This window comes from Gorilla gorilla, chromosome 6, assembly GCF_029281585.2.
Source record: "Gorilla gorilla gorilla isolate KB3781 chromosome 6, NHGRI_mGorGor1-v2.1_pri, whole genome shotgun sequence".
NCBI classification, from domain to species: Eukaryota; Metazoa; Chordata; class Mammalia; order Primates; family Hominidae; genus Gorilla; species Gorilla gorilla.
The window spans coordinates 147,177,794-147,201,167 of NC_073230.2; the positions used below are offsets into that span (position 1 = coordinate 147,177,794).

The window sequence follows — 23,374 nt, forward strand, 5'->3', positions numbered from 1 at the left end:
TCTTCAGGAAAATGTAGAGAAAATAAAGGATTACTAAAACTAAAAATTGTCAAAGTTCTAAGAGTCACTGGAACTTACATGTAAGTTCCTACAGTATTGCATTTACCTTCATGACACGGGCTCTCCCCTTAAGAGTTAATAACAGACCATGCCATGCATTTCAGAATTTTGCTCTGATCCTAGTCTTTGCCCCACTGCAAGTTGACATAACTAAATACTACATCTTATCATTTGAAAAGCTGCCTTTTCAAAGTAACCATTTACACAATCTTTGAGCCTGAAACCTGGAGATTTTGTCTTCTGGAAGAGAAAGCAAAGGAAGATTTTGCCTTGAACTTTGACTAACAGGACTGTATCAGGTACTGTTACTAATTAACACTGTGGTGAAACTCTAAGATAGTAATCCCTGCATTCATATTTTCAGTTCAAAAGACATACATCCTTTTTCCTAGATCAGGGGACTTCCATTTCACTGGTAGACCTCAAGCTGAGAATTCTTTGAACTCTACCAGAAGCAGACAATCCTCTAAAGTAACAGTTGATTCAAAACCCTCCATTGAAGCTAATGATTATGTAAACTAGATAGCTTTTACTAAAATCTCTGGAACAAGATTAATTTTAAGATAATTTAATACACTTTTCCTTTTGATTTTTTTTACTATGGATCTTGCCTAATAGCATATGTTGAAGCTCTCCAGTGACTGGGTCAAGAGTTCTCAGTCTGTTCTCCTATACATTTTTTTTTAAACTTCTAAGCCTCTGTGGTCTTTTCTTGTGGCATTTCAAGAGAAAGAAAACATTCTTATACATTTTTCTCAGACCTTAGTTACTGCTGTAAATCTGATTGGTGGATCAATATCCATTTGACCCCGCTGGGGGAAACATATGTCATAGATGTTTCTTTAAATATTGTCAAGATAGATGTTCTTATACAAATTTCTTCTAGTACTGAAATGTCTCTCACATTATGAGTCCCAACCTTCAACCTTGTAAAAATTGGACTTTACCTCCACATTACAAAATACATCTTATTAGATCATTAACTAAACCTAGGAACTCCGCTCCACTCTCTGCAGTGGTCAGTTGCTCTCTTCAGAGTCACTGTATCCTGCAGGAATTATTTAACTTCACTCAGAAAATATGTCCAGCATTAGGGTCCAATGATTAGTTCTCTGTTTTGAAGATACATAATGTTTATACTGTCCTTTGAGTCCATGCCCTACCAAAATACTATTCCTTATGTGTACACTACCACTGGAAACCCATCAAACAGTTTAAATTCATTACGCAGGGTCTGAATGGATAACAACATATTTCATCTTGATTTCCTCTTCACTAACCAAGAGGAAGTTCATGCCAGAACAAACATACATATCTACATATGTATTTGCATACCTTGGTGCAAATACATATGTACAAGAATAGACTCCGCTGGATTTTTTAGCGCATTTTTGAGATCTGGGTTTGGTTATCTAGTCCAGTGGATGAACAGTCTTCTACCAAAGTCATAATAATTTCTTTTTCTGACAAGTGCCTGTATCACAGTTGTTCAATGCATCCTGTATAGATTCTTAAGTGCTACTGTGTAACCACTTTTACATTACATGATGCAAACACTCATTCTATATTTGGTTGCTGCAAAAGTAGTTGTGGTTTTTCCCATATAAAAGTAATGGCAAAAACCACAGTTACTTTTGCACCAACCTTAGAAGGCTCAGAAGGAACTGACACTTGTCCAGTCTAGAGGCAACCTTTCCCAGATAATCTAATCAGCAGGATCCTGACGATGCAAAGGTCTTGAACTTCAAAGATTATTGTCCCACAGTCTGACTTTGTCTTTCCGGATATCTATCAGTGGACAGTGGCCTAGTTTCTACCACTAGGCTACGATGTTTCTTCCCTGCTAAACATAAATAATTTCATAGAATATCAATATTACATGAGGACTCTTCATGACCATGATGGAATGAGAAAAAATTAAGTCCATTCTGTAATTATACCTGAGCAGAGGTACTATGCAACCACAAGAATAACCAAATATCCCATCTTCAGCCAACATGGGTGACTGCTACTTTTTCTCCAATGGCAATGCTAGCTATGCTCTATTTATTCAACCTTCTAGAAATAAATTATTAAGATATCCAATCACTGTACTGGCCCAGTGTTAAGAGGGCACACATACACACACAAAATATAGCTGTGTCCTGGAATCTTTCCCCAAATCACCTAAGATAAGCCCGGTTTCTACAATGAGCTCTTCCCATCTCCCTCTTACTAAGACTCCATGCTTCTATGTAGAGTGCAGTCTTCCTTGCTGCAGGGAGTTTATAAAACTAACTTCATTGGTTACATGTATTTTTCTAATGGTCCTGGACTGATGGCTTCAACAAGTGATTGACTAAATGGCACTAAAATGTCATCTAAAGTATCTGACTTAAGATATACTCTAGACATTTTTATTATCCTTTTTATTAATGGTAATAATAATTAATTATGCTAATAGTAATAATAAATAATACTAATAATTTAGTAAAATTTATTATTGATAATAGCTCTCCAGTAAACAGGTCAAATCAATTTTCATCTCTGATACAGTAATAAGCAAACATTTTTCTACCATCAGATCTACAGACATAAGAGTATCTAATACTGTGAGCATATTATATACGAAGGTTTCAATTTATTTTCATTTAATTATGACTAGTTTGGATTAGTCATTTTTGTAGTCCCTTTAAATATGTTGTCATTGATCAATGTATCTACCCTGTTATCACTTTATTGGAGGGAGTAGAGTGTAGTGACTAAAGGCATGGGCTCTGGAGTCAGACAGCCTGGCAGTTCTTCCAGTTACTAAGCAATTTTTGACAAAAACTGTTTTGGACCTCAAGACTCTTCCTATAAAACAGGAATAATAATATTACCCACTGCATTCCTTTCTAAGGGCTGCCATAACAAATTACCACAAACTAGGTGGCTTAAAACAAACAAACAAAAATTATTCTAGCACATTTCTCGATGCTAGAAGTTTGAAATGAAGACATCAGCAAGGCCATGCTCCCTCTGAAGTTTCTAAGGAAGAATGCTTCTTTGCCTCTTCCTTTCTTCTAGTGGTTGCCAGCGATCATTGGCATTCTTCGGCTTGTAGATGCATTACTTCAATTTCTGTCTCTGTCATCACGTGTCATTCTTCCCTAAGCCTCTATGTCTCTGTTTTCTCATCTTATAAGAACACCAGTCATTGGATTTGGGCTTACCGAAATCCAATAGTAACTTATCTAATTATATCTGCAAAGATCCTATTTCTAAATAAGGTCACATTCTGAGGTTTCAGATAGACCTGACTTTGGGGGGACACTAAATGACCCAGTATATTCACCACATAAGATTGTTGTGAAAATTAAAGAAGCCATGTAAAGTACATAGTAAATACCAAACTTAATCTTATTATTTCTGTCAATATAATTTTTATGGATTTATGGCCACAAAGAAAGTATAATTCACAAGCAATTTTTTTGTTGAATGAAAATAGGAGCTGTTTTAGGTCAATTTATTTTGAAAATATTAATATATAAAGAGTAACTTGAAACATTTCTGATGACAAAAGCAATGTAATATTTAGATTCCCATCAATTTAGTAAGGATGTATATAATACATTAAAAATTAAGAAACATGTGAGGGTTCTAGTTCCAAATAAGATGGAGTCTCCCACTGAATACAACTCTAAAGCCTGCCTTCTACAATGAGAACGTTAACATTCTATGCCATTTAAACAGGACCCAAGGAGATTGAGGCTGCAGTGAGCTGTGACTGCACTACTGCACTCCATCCTGGAAAACAGAGCAAGACCCTGTCTCAAAAGCAAACAAACAATAACAACAAACAAACAAACGAAACCAGGACCCAGGATCTCATAACATAACATTCAAAAAGTTCTCAATAACCAAAAGACAGCAAAGCCAAGATGTCATAGATGTTGTACATACTTAAATGGTGAAAACTTTAAGGCAGCGATTACAAAAGTTTCCCAGGAAACAATCAAGAACACTTTTGAAGCCAGTGCAAAAGTAGAGAGTCTAAGGAAAGAAATAAAGCATATTTAAAATAACTAAATGGAAATTTCAGAAATGAAAAACATATCTGACATTTAAAACTCACTGGAGTGGAAAGATGACTAAGCCTAAGAGACCTGTAGGACACCATCAGTCATACAAACGTATACATAATAGCAGTACAAGAAAGAGAGGAGAGAAAAAAATAAAACACTATTTTTTGAAGAAATAACGGCCAAGAAACTTTCCAAATTAGGTGCAAATCATGACACTATGCATCCAAGAAGCTCAGTGAACTCCAAGAAGGACACAGCCAGAGATCAACAGAAAGACACATTACTGTCAAATTGTCAAAACCTGAAGACAAAATCTATGTAACAATAATATCATAAAGGAGTAGGCTGATGGAGTTTTTAAAGGATCAAAATGTTTGAATACTATTAAAACTGGGTTAGTATTAATTCAAACTTGATTGTTACAAAGTTAAGATGCTAATCGTAATCCCCAGGGTAACTCCAGCGCTATGGACTGAATAGTGTCCCCCTAGATTTCACAGGCTGAAACTTGAATTCCCAGTGTGATGGTATCTTGAGATGGGGCCTTTGAGAGGTAACTAGGTTTATATCAGGTCATGAGGGTGGGTTCCTCACGATGGGCTTGGTGTCCTTTTAAAAAGAGACCACAGAGCTCGCTTACTCTCAGTTTCTCCTCTTCCCCACCTCCCCAGCCCCCAACACACTGTGAGAACACAGCAAGACAGCCATCAACAAGCCAGGAAGCTCTCTTCCTGGCTCTTAACAGAAACTGAATTGGCTGGCACCTTGATCTTGGAGTTCACAGCTTCCAGAACTGTGCAAAATAAATGGCTGTTGTTTAAACCACCCGGTCTATCATATTTTATTATGGCAGCCCAAAATAAGACACCCAGAAAACAATTTAAATATACAAAATAATCCTGCAGGAATTTTAAACACACAAACTGATTCTAAAACATATATCGAAAGTAAAAGAGAAAGAATAGCTAAAATACTTCTGGGCAAGAAAAATAAAGTCTGAAAATTATACTATATGGTTTTAAGGTTTATGATAAAGCTACAAAAATCAAGACAGTGTGGTATCAATGAAAGAAGAGACAAATAGATCAGTGAAACTTATTTCTATGTGGAGTTCACAGAAATAAAGCAAAAAAAAAAAATCAATGAAACAAAGTAGAAAGTCATAGACCCACCAATATATGGCCTTTTATTTATTTATTTATTTATTTTATTTTTTTAAATATATGGTAATGTTGAAATATTTATCATATTATAGTTTTTAGAAACTTGGACAATTATCAATAAAATCAGGGCTGGTCTTATGATTTACTAGAGTATATGGCTGCTCGCTTGCCTTTTATTTTTAACAATGGTGCAAAAGAAATTCAGTGAAGAAAGCACAGATTTTTCAACAGATGTAATTGAAACAATAAGCCATCCTTATTCAAAACAAAACAACTAAATCTCTTCAATTATACAAAAATTTATTGACGATGAGCCATAGGTCTAAACAGAAAATATTAAACTATATAACTTTCAGAAAAAAAACACAGAATTAAATTTTTGTGACCTGGGGTTAGATACTTAAAGCACAATACAAAGAAAATGACAAATAAACATTACCAAAATTAAAATATTTTGTTCTATGAAAGATACAGTTAAGAGAATGAAAAGACAATCTACAGACTGAGAAAAAATATTTGCAAACTACATATCCAGTAAAAAACACACATCAGGAATTTACCAAGAAATCTAAAAATTCAACACTAAGAAGACAATTCAATTTTAAAAATGAGCAGGAGATTTAAATAGGCACTTCACCAAGAGGATATACAGACGGCAAATAAGCATAAGAAAAGGTGGGCCAGGCGTGGTGACTCATGCTTGTAATCCCAGCAATTTGGGAAGCTGAGATGGGAAGAGGATCATTTGAGCCCAGGAGTTCAAGACCAGCCTGAGCAACATAGTAAGACCCCTGTCTCTACAAAAAAATTTTTAAAAACCAGCCATGCATGGTGGCACACAGTGATAGTCCCAGCTGCTCAACTGGGTAAAGCAGGAGGAATCACTTGAGCCCAGGAGGTAGAGGCTACAGTGAGCTAGCTATAATCATGCCACTGTACCCCAGCCTGGGGGATGGAGTGAAACCCTTTCTCTCTAAAAACCAAAAAAAAGGAAAAAAGAAAAATGTGTTCAACATCATCAGCCACATGGGAAATGCAAATTAAAATAACAATGAAATAACACAACAAATGTACTAGAAGGCTAAAGTAAAAAATACTAAGTGCTGTCAGGATACAGAACAACTGCAACTCATGTGCATTGCTACTGGGGAGGCAAAATGGTAGTCATTCTGAATGGCCGTTTGGTGGTTTCTTATAAAGCAAAACATACATTTGCCACATTACCCGATAATCTCACTCCTGGGTATTTACTATAGAGAAATGAACATTTAATGTTCATACAAAACCCTGTACATAAGTGTTTAGAGCAGCCCTATTCAAAATCACCAAAAACTGAAAACAAACTAAACATCCTTCAGTTGGAGAATAGAGAAACAAACTATGGTGCACATATATAATAGATTACTACTGAGCACTAAAAAAAATAATAAACTCTTGACACAAGCAACAATCAGGATGAATTTCAAAGGCATTATGCTGAGTGAAAGAAGCCAATCTCAAAAAAGTTTATATTGTGTAATTCAATTTTTATGATAATTTCAAAAAATAAAACTATGGTGGTTGAAAACAGTGATTTCTATGGATTAAGGGTTAGGGGAGGGTGTGATAGGATAGAGTTCTTTGGGTTATAGCACTTTTCAGTATCCCAATTGTGGTGGTGGTTACAAAAATCTATATATGTGTTAAAATGCATAGAACTAAATAGCAAAAACTCAGTAATAATAAAAATAACAAACACACGCTAATCAACATTTTAGCACACAAAGGTGCACAGTAAGCATTTGTTGTATCAATTTAAAAATGATATTGAAGACCATTACTGCCATGTTCCACATTGCCACAGCCTAGTTTAAATTACTGTGTCTAGTTGAATACTGAACATGTTATATATACATTATGTGTTAATGCGTACATAAGCAAGAATGACTGTTGGAGGGAGGGCAAGTCAATTATAGACAAACTTTATTGCTGAAATACCTGGAGTTCAGTCAAGATTGTGATGCTCCCTGCACAGAATGCCAATCACTAAGTCAACAAGGATTGCCAGAGGAGAAGGCTTTAATCTAGTCCTGCAGCCAAGGAAAGTGGGAGTTCAGTCTCAAATCTGTCTCCCTGACTGATCAAAATTGATCTGTTTACATAGCAGGGAAGGTGCGAAAAGAAATTAGGAAGGGATAAAGAAGAAATCCTGATGAATCAGGTATTTGGTATCTCAATATCAGGATGTGGTGATCTAGTGAGTTTCAGTCCCTTGCCTGAGGGTCAGTTTCCTGAGGAAAAAACTCAGTTAAGACATAAGTTTCAAGTTTTAAGACAGAGGGCCCATTTCTATGTTTATTCAAAAATCCATAAATATGGGACAATTTGGCCAGTTTCAACTTCAGGACATTTTAACCATTGTGGACTCAGTGACCTGTGAAGTGTACAGGCCAGGGAAACTTCCTCTTTGCCTTCTGAAGTTTCACTGAAAAATCAACTCACAAAAGGCAGATTAATTGGAGAAAAGGTATTCAATTTTATTTAACTATATGTTTACACAGGGAGAACCACAGAGTGATTACCCACCCACAACGGGGTTTAGAAGCTTATTTACTGGCAAATCAGGTTATGGGAGAGGGGAAAAGAGGAATTCTGTTGAGGGGATCACTAGGGAGAATGAATGGATCAGGGAGTAGAGATTACCTTGTACATTACCTTGTGAAAGGGTTTGTTCAGGAAAGGTTACATCCTTAGTCTTACGGGGAGAGGAAGAAAAAAGAATTGTTCCTTTCGGTGGGTCTGGATCTTAGGCAGATAAAGGAACTTCACTTTGGGAGAGGTGGTAGGGAGTAGAGGTCAGAGAGACCTTGAGGCTTTTCCAGTTCAGTATGTCAAAGTGCCATATTTTGGGGTATCAGTTTCTGACTCCCAACACATTCTTGGTCTTCTTTTTTTGTAATGGATCATGAGATAACAGGGAGGGGAAAAAGAACAATTGTCCTCCTTGTTGGGTCCATCCTATCTTTATGTAGACAGGGGAAAGTCTCTTCCAGAGCCCGTTGATCTCTAAGGGTCTTTATTTCAAAATCTTCATTATACCAGGGAGCCATATGTTGGGGTGGAATTTCCTGCCTCCTTCAACCCCCAGCTCCAAATTTGGAAATGACTTCTAATTTTTTTAAGGAAATGTCTTTTATTTCCTTTGGCCACTGTGATTGATTTCATGATGGATCCATGAACCAAGAAAGGCAATCAAGGCCAACAAGTTTCAATTTCGGGACTACTGTTTGAGCTACTGAGAAAGTAAAATCTCTTTTTCGTTGTTTGAGCTGGAAACCTTGTCACTCCAAGGACAGTCAGTAAACACTTTTCAGTGTTAAGGGAACTGAGAGAGAGAGTTTTCTGAGAGAATAGGAAGGCAGAGAGACGAATGAGAAGTGAGAAATTGGTCCTGGCCATGTTATTGTTCCTCTAGTCCAGTTTAACTGGTGATAAGCTTAACTTGTGATAAAGATCCTAGATCCCTTTCCAGTCCTGCTGCATCCAAATCTCCCGGGAAGTCCTAGAAAATGTCTAGTCTCCCCTGAAGCTAGCCCTACTGCCAGAATTTGAGGAACATGAACCAATAAATTTCCATTATAGTTTAAGAGAATTTAAGATAGATGTGTGTATTAGTTCATTCTCACACTGCTAATAAAGACAACCGAGACTGGGTAATTAACAAAGAAAAAGAGATTTAATGGACTCACAGTTCCACATGGCTGGGGAGGCCTCACAATCATGGCAGAAGGTGAAAGAGGAGCAAAGGCATGTCTTACATGGCAGGAGGCAAGAGAGCATGTGCAGGGGAACTGTCCTTCATAAAACCATCAGATCTTGTGAGACTTATTCACTATCACAAGAGCAGCATGGGAAAAAAACACCCCCATGATTCAACTACCTCCCACTGAGTCCCTCCCATGACATTGGGGATTGTGGGAGCTACAATTCAAGATGAGATTTGGTTGAGGATGCAGCCAAACTATGTCAGTCTCTTATTTGCCAACAAAAGCATCCTAAATGATAGAGGCCAGACAGATTTGTTTCTTTTTGTTTTTTTCAATCTTTTGTTGTGAAGAAGTAAGCATAAACTCTCAATAGGTTATGTTTTACAAGCCTCTGATGAAGTTCAAAGGACAACCATGCTTAGGATTTCCAGGACAACCTGGAAAAAAAAACAGGTTGAGAAATAGGTGTGTTAATCTCCCTTCCCTCTGCTCCTCCCTCTGGCCTTCCTTTCTTTGATGGAATAGGCCCTAGGACACCTTTCTAAAAAGACTCCCTGTGGTGTTCAGAATCACTCCTACAATCAGGTTCTCCACAATGGATCTCAGTGCTGCAAGTCACCGCATACCTCTAAGTGATGGAAACAGCATTCCCATCATCGGACTTGGTACCTACTCAGAACCTAAATCGGTAAGCTTATCTTTTCTCTCTTTGCTTGCTTGTTTGTTTCTTTTAACATTTGCCTATAGCATAATCTGCAATTTATTTTAAGCAGATCTCATTGACTTACTTTTTGTAGTAATGGAAGCAACCTCAATTTGTAATAATGAAAGGACTACTATTTACTGAATAGGTATTGAGCCAAAGGTTAAACTAAATCAATTCATGATTAAAAATTAGTTTGGATTAGAGGAGAACTTTCTGCTTCCTTTACTGAAATTTAGCTAAATGCTGATTACTAGAGTGAACTGAGCCACATGAAATTCGTGTGTTTATGACTTGTGTTTTTTCTTATATGAGATAATTTTTAGTTCCGTCTAACAAACACCTAGTGAATACTTGCCATGCACTAAGCACTAGGCGATAGAAGTGTCATACTTGAGGAAAACAATGTCTCTGTTATCTAGGGATTAAAAATCAAATAGAGGGGGCAGATTCTTGACAACTAATTGTAGAATGACAAAGATAAGGATCAATGCTATTCTAGAATTCTCTGTAAACAGTCTCTGAAAGCATATGTATTGGTCCATTCTCATGCTGCTATTAAAGACATACCCTAGAGACTGGGTAATTTATAAAGGAAAGAGGTTTAATTGACTCAGAGTTCAGCATGGCTGGGGATGCCTCAAGAAACTTACAATCATGGCAGAAGGGAAAGAAAACAAGTCCTTCTTCATAAGATGGCAGCAAGGAGAAGTGCTGAGCCAAAGGGGAAAAGCCCCTTATAAAACCATCAAATGTCATGAGAACTCGCTCACTATCCTGAGAACAGCATGGAAGTAACCTTCCCCATGATTCAATTACCTCTCCCTGGGTCCCTCCCACAACATGTGGGGATAATGGGAACTACAATTCAAGATAAGATTTGGGAGGGGACACAGCCAAACCATATCAGCATAGAAATGGAAATAATTAAATTTGACCATGAAGATTGAAATGGGCTTCCTTTAAAACATAGTAAAGTTTCAGCTTATGAGAATATCTGTTCCTTGTTGCAGTTCAACATTAAATGCTGATTACAAGAATAAACAGTGACATGTGTAGAAATGCTACTGAAATTTGAGTGGTCATGTATGAATGAACTATTTGAAGCTGAGCATGAATGTACCAGACAGAGAAGCACAGCTAAAGCAGGACATTTTGGCAATACGAAGTATAGAGACATTTTCGTTAGACAGAGAAGGATATATGATATATCCAGTGAATGCCAAGCCCATAGTGCCTGGCACAGGGAGTTAATGATGATGGCAGCTGAATCTGAAAATGCAGATTAAGACAGGGATTACCAAGGACCTTGAACACCATGCTAAGGAGTTGGAACTCTGTTTGTTTGTTTAAGGCAGGGTCTTACTGTGTCACCCAGGCTGGAGTGCAATGATGCAATCTTGGCTCACTGCAACCTCTGCCTCCCAGACTCAAGCAATCATCCTGACTCAACCTCCTGAGTAGCTGGGACCACAGGCAGGTGCCACCATGCCCAGCTAATTTTTGTATTTTTTGTAGAGAAGGGGTTTCATCATATTGCCCAGGCTGGTCTTGAACTCCTGGGTTCAAGCGATCCGCCCGCCTCAGCCTCCCAAAGTGCTGGAATTAAAGGCGTGAGCCACTATGCTCAGCCAGGAGTTGGAACTTCATTCTATAGTAATGAGACATCATCTAAAGTTTAGAAGCAAAGAAAGAGCATCACTAGATCTGTGTTTTTGAAAGATAAAACTCAGGTTGTAGCATGGAGAATGGAAGGCAGATGAGGAGAAATAAACTACCCATAGCAAGAGTAGTTAAAACTTGCATCACAATCCCACATTCCACTTCAATTGCACACCTCCCTTGTTTTTGGTAATGCAATGGAAAATTACTCTTGGAACAATTATATGAGTTTGATCCTTGGCCCCTTTCTCTTCTTTCTTTGCACAATGTCTCTTTATGATCTCATTCATAATCTTGACTCCAACCACATATATGCAGAGATTCTCGAAGCTATATTCTCAATTGTTTGTTATATCTCCCCCATGTAAGTCCCTTACAGGAGATAACTATTGTTCAAAGATGAAAGAAATGATGAGCAAGTCTAATTATGGGGTACAAGCTATGGAGAAGGCATGGCCTAGAAAGTTAGATGGAGGAATATTCCTTCCTGAGTGGCTCTGGTTGAGACTGCTGTAGTTGCAGCAAGTTTTCAGAATCTGAATGAGCCATGGGGCAAAGGAGAAGTGCAGTCCAAGCTCTTGGTGAGTACCTAGGAGAAGCCTAAAACACCCACTACATTTTGCCCCTGAGCAAAGGGAGGTGGGGGTGCAGGGCTCAGAACCCATTTCTCAGAAATGTGCCATCCTTTAAACATTCCTTTTATTTTATTTATTTTATTTTTATTAGAGGCAGGTTTTTGCTATGTTGCCCAGGCTGGTCTCAAACTCCTGGGCTCAAGTGATCCACCCGCCCCAGCCTCCCAAAATGCTCGGATTACAGCAGTGAGCCATGACACCCGGACCTAAACATTCCTTACTTTCTCTCCAATGCCCATTTAATTCCCCTTTTCTGATCACCCAGGGAACTTTGTTTCACTGGGGAAAGCAAAGCCTTGCTCTTATACCAAGTAATTTTTTCAGATCTGGTTTTAAGCTGAGGACAGGGTGAAGGTCTCATAAGCTCTATCTAAGGGGACCAGGGGCCAGGCAGAAAGCATAAATGAGTAGTTTCAGAGAGTTAAGTCTTTTCTCCATTTTGTCCTACTTCCCCATTCTGATACTAGACATGAGTGCAAGCAATGCCTTATTTTCCTCTTTATTTCTACAAGAAAAAAGAAAAAACACAAGCAACTAACACTCGGGGGACTATTATTGAGAATATAATAGACATCACACTACAAGAGGGTGGCAGCTTGTCCTCCAGTACAGCCAATCATCATGAATAATAATCCAGTTGTTGGCCAGTCTTCTAACACTTTTTGGAGAATGCTGTAAAGTAATTATTAATTTGTAAGCAACAGCAACTCATTCAGATTTTGGATGACATCTGGATGGCATGCTGTCTTGTCCAACTTGTGTCCAATCACAAATGTGCCAATTACATCTTACAATGGATTTCCACTGACCCACCCAAACTTACGTTGTAGTGGATCTTATATAACCCAGCTCATAATGGGCAGCTCTGGCCACACAGTCACATCATGTCCCATGGTCAGATGTACTATCTCTACAGGACTCAGCAGCAATGTCAACAATGTAGATGGCGTGACTTGCTCCAGAACCCTAGAGGCTTACCTTGTAATTCTCCAACTGGGGCTTGCCATAAACTCCATGCCACATGTAAACAACAGGGCCTGCTGGGTCATATGGCCCAAGTGGCAGGGATGATTGTGGTAAAGTCTGGAGTTCTGCTGAGCCCCTCCCCATTCTGGGCCTAATGAAACCTGGTGTATTCATGTCACACAGTAAATGGGTAGGAATAGTACTGCAAATATGGAATATGCTGCCTCTGGAGCCTGAGGGTGCCTTTTGGGTACTGTGCTTCCTTCTTAATGCTTTTCCTAGTATACAGCCATACCTATGACTTTATCTTGAAAGAACTTCCATCAGCCTTCCAATAATCCATTTTTTAAAATTCTTAATAGAGACGAGGTATCTCTATGTTGCCCAGGATGGTCTGAAACTCCTGAACTCAAGCAACTCTCCCACCTTGGCCTTCAAAATTGCTGGGATTATAGGCATGAGCCACTATGCCCAGCCCAATAATCCATGCTGACTGCTTTGGTTTCTTTAAATTATGCAATGCACTTGTTGGCTGCCTATCTAACTTGCCTTTAGGGTAGGGTTGCCAGATTTAGCAAGTAAAAATATAAGATGTCCAGGTAAATTTGAACTTCAGATGAACAATGAATAATTTTTAAATATAAGTATGTTCCATCCCATTTAATGTTTGGAATATGCATATACATAAAAGTCTTGCCCATTTGAATTTCAAATGTAACTGAGCATCCTGTATGCTGCCTGAAAACTCTAGGGATTTCCTGTCTAATAACCATCTCTGCAAAGCATCTCTGTGGGTTATGCTCTTTGGATACCACTCATTTTGATAACAGTGCCCCCTTCACTTCTGAAGTTAGTACTACCATGTAGCCTCTATTACTTTAAAATTCCCTCATTCCTAGTTTTTAAAATAAGGACAGGATCTCACTATGTTGCCCAGGCTGGTCTTGAACTCCTAGGCTCAAGCAATCCTCCTGTCTTGGTCTCCTGAAGTGCTGATGTTACAGGTCTGAGCCACCATACCTGGCCCCTAATTTTTTAGTAAACCTAGTTTTTCAATATCTCCCACAGTCTGCCTTGTCTACAGAAGACAGCCGTAATTGAGCTCAACAACTCTGGTGTTTTTGTTGCTAAAGCATTGCTGTCTCTTTGATAAAAGTAGTGTTCTCTGGGCCCTGCTGCAAAACATAGATCATCTGTGGACTTCCAGCCTTACATAGTATATCTACTATAGTGGGCTCCCTTCTCTGAGCTTCCTGAGCCCTCTTTTGACCATCTGCCATGGTATTTCTGGAATGTCTACTTCATGTATGTGGATCTCACTTTTTCCAAGATTTCAAGAGTTATGCTGGCAGTGTGTTAGCACTGTTTCCTGAGGTGTTAAGTCACGTATCAGAAGATGGTGTTTCCATATCAATAAACTCTCCTTTATCCAACTTGAAATTCCACCTTCCTCTTGATGCTGCACCCCAAGATCCATTCTCACACACACTCTCCACCTCCATTGCATGGTGTCTTGGTGTGCAGCTCCCTCAGTGTATCACCCTCTTTCTTCCTTTATCCAGCCAGGAGATCTCATAAGGGATAATATTCAAAATATAAAAGGAACTCCTACCTTTTTTTTTTTTTTTGAGACAGACTTTCACTCTTGTTGCCCAGGCTGGAGTGCAATGGCGCGATCGATCTCGGCTCACCAAAACCTCCACCTCCCGGGTTCAAGCAATTCTCCTGCCTCAGCCTCCTGAGTAGCTGGGACTACAGGTGTGCACCACAACACCCAGCTAATTTTTGTATTTTTAGTAGAGATAGAGTTTCACCAAGATGGCCATGCCCAGCTAATTCTGTATTTTTAGTAGAGACGGGGTTTCTCCCTGTTGATCAGGCTGATCTCAAACTGCCGACCTCAGGTGATTCACCTGCCTCGGCCTCCCAAAGTGCTGGGATTACAGGCATGAGCCAACAAGCCCAGCCAAGAACTCCTACCTTTTATATTTAGAAGGATATATTCTAACGTGACTCCATGGCTGTGAAATTAGTCTCCCTACCAAGTGATATTCACTGGAAGCCCCCTCCTGGAACAACTAATTATTGGTCTGGTGACTAGGAGGCAATATGCAGGTAGATCCTGCCTGGAGCACGTGTTCCAAGGCAGCAGCTTCTGCGTCGTTTTCAAAGGACACAGGGAATGCTGGACATTAACATGGAGGAGCAGTGCTGGATCATTTCTGCTGATTTACCTTCTTCCTTCTACCTAATTCCTTCTTGCTATGTCCGATATGCTACTGATGCGTCCATTTAATTTTAGATATCTTATCAGATTTTTGTTTGCTTGTTTGTTTTGTTTATAGAATTGCTGTGTTTGGTTCTTTCCTAAATCTTCTAGGGCACTTTTCATAGTTTCCTGTCCTCTACAGAGATTTTCAAGTTTATTTCTTTGTTTTTAAATTTAATTTTCTTTTTTTTATTATTTTAATAGAGATGGGGGTCTTCTTCTGTCACCCAGGCTGGACTGCAGTGGTGCAATCATAGCTCACTGAAGATCTCAACTCCTGGGCTCAAGCAATCCTCCTGCCTCTGCCTCTCGAGTAGCCAGGACTACAGACAGGTGTACATCACCATGCCTGGATAATTTTTTTAATTTTTGTTTTTATTTTATTATTTTATTGTAACACAGGGTCTTACTACGTTGCCCAGGCCAGTCTCAAACCCCTAGCATCAAGCAATTCTGCATCAGCCTTCCAAAGTGCTGAGATTATAGGCATGAGCCACCATGCCCAGCCTCAAGCTTATTTCTTTAATCAAAACAATCATAGTTATTTTAACTTTTGACTAATAATTCCAATTTTTCATTGTGGTATTACTCTGTGACTGAATTATTTCACTTAGTATAATGTTCTCCAGGTTCATCCATGTTGTTGTGTACTGCAGAATTTCCTTCTTTTTTGAGGCTGAATAATATTACATTGTCTATGTACCACATTTTCTTTACCTGCTCATCTGTCAGTGAACATTTAGGTTGTTTCCATATCTTAGCTATTGTGAATAATGCTACAGTGAACATGGAAGTGCAAATATTTCCTCAAGATAGTGATTTTATTTCCTTTGGATATATACCCTGAAGTAGGATTGCTGGATCATATGGTAGTTCTATTTTTAATTGTTTTTCTTGACCAACATGTTCTAATATATCTTTAATTTTTTTAGGAACCTCCATACTGTTTTCCACAGTAGCTGCACCATTTTACATTTTCACCAACAGTGTACAAGAGTTCTAATTTCTCTACATCCTCACCAATAATTGTTACCTTTCAGTTTTTTGATAATAGTCATCCTAATGGGTGTGAGGTGTTATTTCATTGTAGTTTTGATTTGCATTTCCCAGATGGATAGCGATATTGATATTTATATACCTATTGGCCATTTGTATGTCTTCTTTGGAGAAATGTCTACTCAAGTCCTTTGTCAACTTTTTAATCAGGTTAGGTTTTTCTTTGGGGTTTTTTGTTTTGTTTTGTTTTTTTGTTTTTGTTTCTTTGCTATTGAGTTGTAGAAGTTCCTTTTAATTATATCTTGGATATTAACCCCTTGTGAGATATACGGTTTGCAAATATTTTCTCCTATTCCATAAGTTGCCTTTTAACTCTGTTGAGTGTTTCCTTTTCCGTGCAGAGGCTTTTTAGCTTGATGTAGTACCAACAACCTATTTTTGCTTTTGTTTCTTATGCTTTTGGTGTCATATCCAAGAAATCATCGCCTACCCCAATGTCATGATGCTTTTTCCCTTATGTTTTCTTCTAGGAGCTTTACAGTTTCTGGTCTTAATAATCTTTAATCCATTTTGAGTTGACTTTTTGCGTATGGTGTAAGATACAGGTCCAATTTCACTCTGATGACAGTTCCAATATTAGGATCTATGGTTCTGTTTAGGCTCTCAGTTGTTTCTGCCAGTCTTCCTTTACGGAACTTTGTTTTCTGGGGTACCTGAATTCTTCAGCTGTGTGCAAGTTAATACTACTTTTAAAAAAGTATTTGTGAGGAGCATCAAGGGTGAAAAACAAGTATTTTCTTTCAGACAGCATTTGTGTGTGTTTGCTCCAGGTTCCCTGGAGGCATTGCTACCCAGTGACGATGTTAAGCTGGTCAGCAGACTCCTGCTACATAGGTTATGAATTCTCCCAGGGACTAGAGGTGGCCACAGCCTGTTAGGGAATTTTTTTACTTTCCTTTTTCATCTCCTGCACCTCTCATTTCTGCATTCAGACTTTCCCATAAAATTTAGTTTGAATTAATAAATGCCTACTGTCTTTTCAGCACTTTTATGGTAATCTTTTCAAAAGTTTTAATCTAGCTTTTTATTTTTTTTTCTTTTTTTGAGACAGGGTCTTGCTCCTTCACCCAGGCTGAAGCGCAGTGGCATGATTACGGCTCCCTGCAAATTCTGCCTCCCAGGCTCAAGCGAGTCACCAGACCCGGCTAATTTCTGTATTTTTTATAGAGATGGGGTTTTGCCATGTTGCCCAGGCTGTTCTCAAACTCCTGAGCTCAAGCGATCCTCCCACCTCAGCCTCCCAAAGCGCTGGGATTACAGGTGTGTGCCACCGCGCCAGCATAATCCAGCATTTTTAATTTTCTTAAATAGAAGGAGATGCTGTCAGCCATTTTAGGAAACCAGATTTTTTGTTTTACTGTTCAGTGAGATTGTCTTTAATTGTGGAATCAAATTTTTATATTTTAGATTCTCCTATCATATCATTTATGTGGTATCCTATTTGATCTTTCCGATTTTTTTCAAAACTGGTTTTCCTAAAAAACGTGTCAGAATTTATGTAGAATTTCTTTGTGCCACATTTAAGAATTACAAAGTGCGGGCCGGGTGCAGTGGCTCACGCCTGTAATCCCAACACTTTGGGAGGCTGAGGCGGGCAGATCACAAGGTCAAGAGATCGAGACCATCCTGGCCAACATGGTGAAACCCCGTCTCTACTGAAAATACAAAAATTAGCTGGGCTTGGTGGCACACACCTGTAGTCCCAGCTGCTCGGGAGGCTGAGGTAGGAGAATCGCTTGAACCCGGGAGGCAGAGGTAGCAGTGAGCTGAGATCATGCCACTGCACTCCAGCCTGGTGACAGAGTGAGACTCCGTCTCAAAAAAAAAAAAAAAAAAAAAAAGAATTACAAAGTGTGGTCCTCATGTCCACAGTCCCAACTAGTTCCTCCATATTGATGAGAATTAAGTACAAAATAGTAATACATCTCACTGCTGCTTCTGCCTTCTGAGGGACAATATTTTTCAGCAAGTATATAAATATAAACATATAAACAAATAAGTAAATAGTAGATATCCAGTAAGTAAATATCCAGCTTTTAGAGGAGACTCCCTGGTGATAGCTGAATAATTGAAGATTTTCACTACTATAACTTGCTTCTGTGCCATAATCCTTATTAAATGAGTCATCATCCAAATATACAGCACCATGGTGGACTGCAATCCTACCTTAGCCCTTGCCTTTGCCACTTTCTTTCTTTTTCTTTCCTTTTCTTTTTTTTTTTTTTTTTTTTTTGAGACAGAGTCTTGCTCTGTCACTCAGGCTGGAGTACAGTGGCATGATCTCAGCTCACTGCAACCTCTGCCTCCTAGGTTCAAGAGATTCCCCTGCCTCAGCCTCCCAAGTAGCTGGGATTACAGGTGTCTACCACCACGCCTGGCTACATTTTGTGTTTTTTAGTAGAAATGGGGTTTCACCATGTTGGCCAGGCTGGTCTTGAACTCCTGACCTCAGGTGATCTGCCCCGCCTGGGCCTCCGAAAGTGCTGGGATTACAGGCATGAGCCACCATCCCCAGCTGTACTTTCTTTCTCCTAAATGCTCTCCTCTGTACTTCATTTTTTGGGTTAATCTTCAAAAATACAAGCACCTACTTTAATATGCATTTGTCTGGGGCTCCCTTCATTGTGTACTTTAGCTCTTCATTTAAATGATCAGTTCCAGCCCACAAAATCTCAGTGATGTTTCTGAGATTCTATTTACCATCTAGTATTAAGCTTCATATATTAATAATATGTAGAGGGAGGCCAAGGCAGGAGGATCACTCGAGCCCAAGAGTTTGAGACCAGCATGGGCAACATGGCAAAACCCCATCTCTACAAAAATGTACGCCAGGCGTGGTGGCACAAGCCTGTAGTCCCACTTACTCGGGAGGCTGAGGTGGAAGAATCACTTGAACCTGGGAGGCCGAGGCTGCAGTGAGCCATAATCGTGCCATTGCACTCCAGCCTGGGTGACGGAGACCCTGCCTCTAATAATAATAATAATAATGATAATAATGTAGATACTTGAGAATGAAAGTAGATGTTTATTTTCTTCCCTGTAAATTTCTGGATACCACGCCTCACCTCCCCTTCCCACTGTACTTTGGTTGTCACACTTGTCATTCATAACATCTCATTTTACAGGCTTTTTCCGGCCTTTTGACTCACTTACTGTCCAAGTCCTATTAATCATGTTGTTATATAATTAACCAAACAAATATTTCTAATGTTGCTGAAATGTGTGTCTCCTTTTCCCAGCTATTTGATATTTGTGACTATGAATCTTATAATATCATCTATGTAGCCAGTTTGTTCATTTTTCATATCCTCTTATCTTCTCTATAGTGATGACTTTCAACTGTAGCAGGGGGAAAAATACAATATATGTCCCCAAGGCTTTCTATTTCCTGCCCAGGACTATAAAATCACTAGAAATAAATTTCAGATTTATTCTCTCACTCAGCCTACAACAAATCAATAGGTGTGGACCAGAGTTCACATGTCTGATGTGATTTGTCCAGCATTTGGTTAGAACACTAAAGAAAGCACAAGTAGTTAACCAACATTTGTTGAGCAAGATCAGAACAATCACCCTTCGATATGAAGTCAGCACAAATCAGAAAATAGAATCAACCCTCTCACACACACACTAAAAGATGCTTTGAAAATTATATTTGATGAGACTAGATGTTTGTCTTCAGAGAAATCTCATTGCTGTTTCTCATTAAGAAAAAATGTAACTAAAAGAAACACATTCGTATATTTAAATGCCATCATAACTGAGGCATAGGGATTTATGTGGAATCTGAAAAATAGTGTCTTACTCTATTTTGTGCTGCTGTAACAGAATGCCTGAGACTGGATAACTGATAAAGAACAGAAGTTTATTCTCTTACAGTTCCGGAGGCCGCAAAGTCCAAGATCAAGACGCCAGCAGGTTAGGGCCCAGTCTCTCACTTCCAAGGGTGTACCTTGAATACTGCATTCTCTGGAGAGGAGAAACACTATTACTCACATGACAGAAGAGGGAGAACCCACTCTCACAAGCCCTTTTTATGGTGACATTAATCCTAAACACCTCCCATTAGGCCCTACCTCCCAACACTGTTTGTCAAATTGGAGATTAAGTTTCAACATGAGTTTTGGAGGGGACAAAAATAATCAAACCATAGCAAATGAAAAATCAGTGTTCAGGGAACAGGATATGCTCATTCTTATGTTTAACGTGAGTTAATAAAATGAACAAACATGTAGCTACCAAATGTTATTAAAATATATCCTAAAACATAAAATGTTCCTCAACAATATTTTTTCCTCAGTTTCATTGAGATATAACTGACATATAATAAACTGTCCATATTTAAAGTATACAATTTGAAGAGTTTGACATATATACATCTGTGGGGCCATCACCACAATCACAATAATGAACATATCTATCAACTCTATAAGCTTCCTCATGCCACTTTGTAATCCCTCCTTCCACCCATACTTACCCCCACTCCTGACCCCAGGCAATCACTGATCTATGTCTGTCACCACAGACTATGATTCCATTTATATAAAATGCTAGAAGAGAAAAACTAAAGTATTTATTCTTTTTGGTCCGGCTTCTTTCACTCAGTATAATTATTTTGAGATTCATCCATACTATGTGTTGTCATCAATGCTACATTTCTTTTTTTTTTTTTTTTTTTTTTTGAGACAGGGTCTGTCTATGTTGTCCAGGCTGGAGTACAGTGGCATGATCATGACTCACTGCAGCCTTGAACTCCCAGGCTCAAGCAATCCCCCTACCTTACCCTCCCAAGTAACTGGGACCACAGGCGCATGCCACCACATCCAGCTAATTACTTTACTTTTTGTACAGATGGGGTCTCCCTATGTTGCCCAGGCTGGTCTCAAACTCCTGGCCTCAAGCAATCCTCCTGCCTCAGCCTCCCAAAGTCCTGGGATTACAGGTGTGAGCCACCACACCAGGCCCACTTCATTCCTTTTTATTACTGAGGAGTATTCCATTCTGTGGACACATCTCAATTTGTTTACCCAACCTTTTGATTTATAATTTAGCCTTCTTCAATCAGCTTGTGCCCTCCTATAAAAAGGCTTCCATGAATTCTCTTGTCACGGGAAATATTGATCAAATCACCTTTTTGATGCCACAAAGCTGAGGGCAGACCTGGGACAGATGGTGTCTCCCACTGAGGGAGGGGAGGCCCCTGGGAGGTCAGTTTCTCCTGCTGCTGAACACCATCTTCCAATCACAACAGCAAGGTATTGGGAATGTGTCATTTTAGCTGTAAAGGAATGTACATGCAAAATGTCCTGATTAATGATGATTAAAGGAAAGACCATTTCTCTTTTCCCCAAACCCAACCTCTTTGTCATTCAGACCCCTAAGGGAGCCTGTGCAACATCGGTGAAGGTTGCTATTGACACAGGGTACCGACATATTGATGGGGCCTACATCTACCAAAATGAACACGAAGTTGGGGAGGCCATCAGGGAGAAGATAGCAGAAGGAAAGGTGCGGAGGGAAGATATCTTCTACTGTGGAAAGGTGAGATCTTGCCTTCAGCCTCCATTGGGGACAGTGAGGAGGTTTCAGGTGTTCATTTTATTATTCATCTTCCGTGTGTGTGTGTGTGTAATTGCACTCATGAGTAGGCAGTACTTAATAACAGTTTGGGTTTGTTTGTTTCTTTGTTTGTTTGAAAGATAAGTGTTCAAATGAGACCAGAATCATGCAAAACAGGATTTTCAACATTCTTGTATCATATTAACGAATTATTTATTAGTTTGGGAGAAGTAAGCAGAGTAGCATTTGGGGGAGAGAAAGAGGGTTTTAAAAAAGTATTTGGCTGGGTGCGGTGTCTCACGCCTCTAATCCGCACTTTGGGAGGGCGAGGCAGGTGTTTTGCTTGAGCTCAGGAGTTCAAGACCAACCTGGATAACATGGCAATACCTTGTCTCTACAAAAAAAAATACAAAAATTAGCCAGGCATGGTAGCTTGCACCTGTAGTCCCAGCTACTTGGGAGGCTGAGGCAGGAGGATGGCTTGAGCCAGGGAGGTCGAAGCTGCAATGAGTCATGTTCATATCACTGCACTCCAACCTGAGTGACAGAGCGAGACCCTCTCTCAAAAAAAAAAAAAAAAAGCATTTGAGCAAATGTAATTAACTCAGACATGGTATTCAGATTTTGTTTAATAAAAGCAAATAAACGTAAATTAAAAAAAAAAAAAACAAGCTCATAAGGTCACCAATCCAAAAGCCAGCTATGTGGGCTTCCTGGGCAGGCACATTATGCAAGCCTTTTGCTTAATGACTCATATTATAGGAGTCATTTCTTCCTATGATAGAGGCTAAAGTTAGCATACAAGGAATAGGTGGTCAAAACATGCTTTAAATTGTCCTTCAACTTTAATCCTTTAAATTGTCCAAAAAGTACAGTTGTGAATAGAAAGCAATATTTATATGTATACAATGTCAATATGGGCTGTATGTAATAAAGCATACTTGGGCGAAATATTGGTGTTTACTTACGTAAACAGAAACGGTGTGTGCAGCTGAGTTCATGTAATGTGCCATTGCTATTGCCTCATCAGGACTGTCTTCACTGCAGCTCAGCAGCACCTGAGAGGCAATGTGGGGGTGATTAAGAGCCTAGACTGGTGCAAGGTTGCCCAGGTCAGAGGCCCAGATCTGTCACTATTGGCTGAGTTGCCTAGCATTTCTGGACCTCAGTTTTTTTTCTCTGTAAAATGGGGATAATAATGTCAACTATTTCATAAAGTTGTTATGAGTTCACATTTACAAAGCACTCACACCGAACCTGGCACAAAGCTAATACTATGTATGTTTGTTGAATAAAAGTAAATTAAAATATCATCAGCCTATGCCCAGGAATGAAAAAGAAAGTAAAATAAATATCAAACAGAATTTCCACTTAGATGGGATTGCAATAGGAACACCAAAGGGACCCAGAGTAGCAATCAAAACACACGTAACACATTTTTCCACTACTCTCTTCATGTTAAATTTTCTCTGTGTTATTAAGGCAAGAAAAAAATCATTGTCCAACAGA

General features: G+C 39.1%; 1 protein-coding gene across 4 annotated transcripts in view; it reads left to right on the forward strand.

The window, feature by feature from the left end:
- Positions 1–23,374, forward strand: part of AKR1D1 (aldo-keto reductase family 1 member D1) — a 53,392-nt gene that overhangs the window by 1,739 nt on the left and 28,279 nt on the right. For 3 of the 4 annotated variants that reach the window (XM_055347203.2, XM_055347204.2, XM_055347201.2), the window contains exons 2-4: positions 9,541–9,703; positions 20,186–20,224; positions 21,680–21,847. In XM_055347203.2, the coding sequence (XP_055203178.1) occupies positions 9,611–9,703; positions 20,186–20,224; positions 21,680–21,847 (300 nt within the window). In that variant the 5' untranslated portion in view covers positions 9,541–9,610. The remainder of the gene's footprint in view (positions 1–9,540; positions 9,704–20,185; positions 20,225–21,679; positions 21,848–23,374) is intronic. The other variant, XM_063708794.1, reaches the window with a different exon arrangement.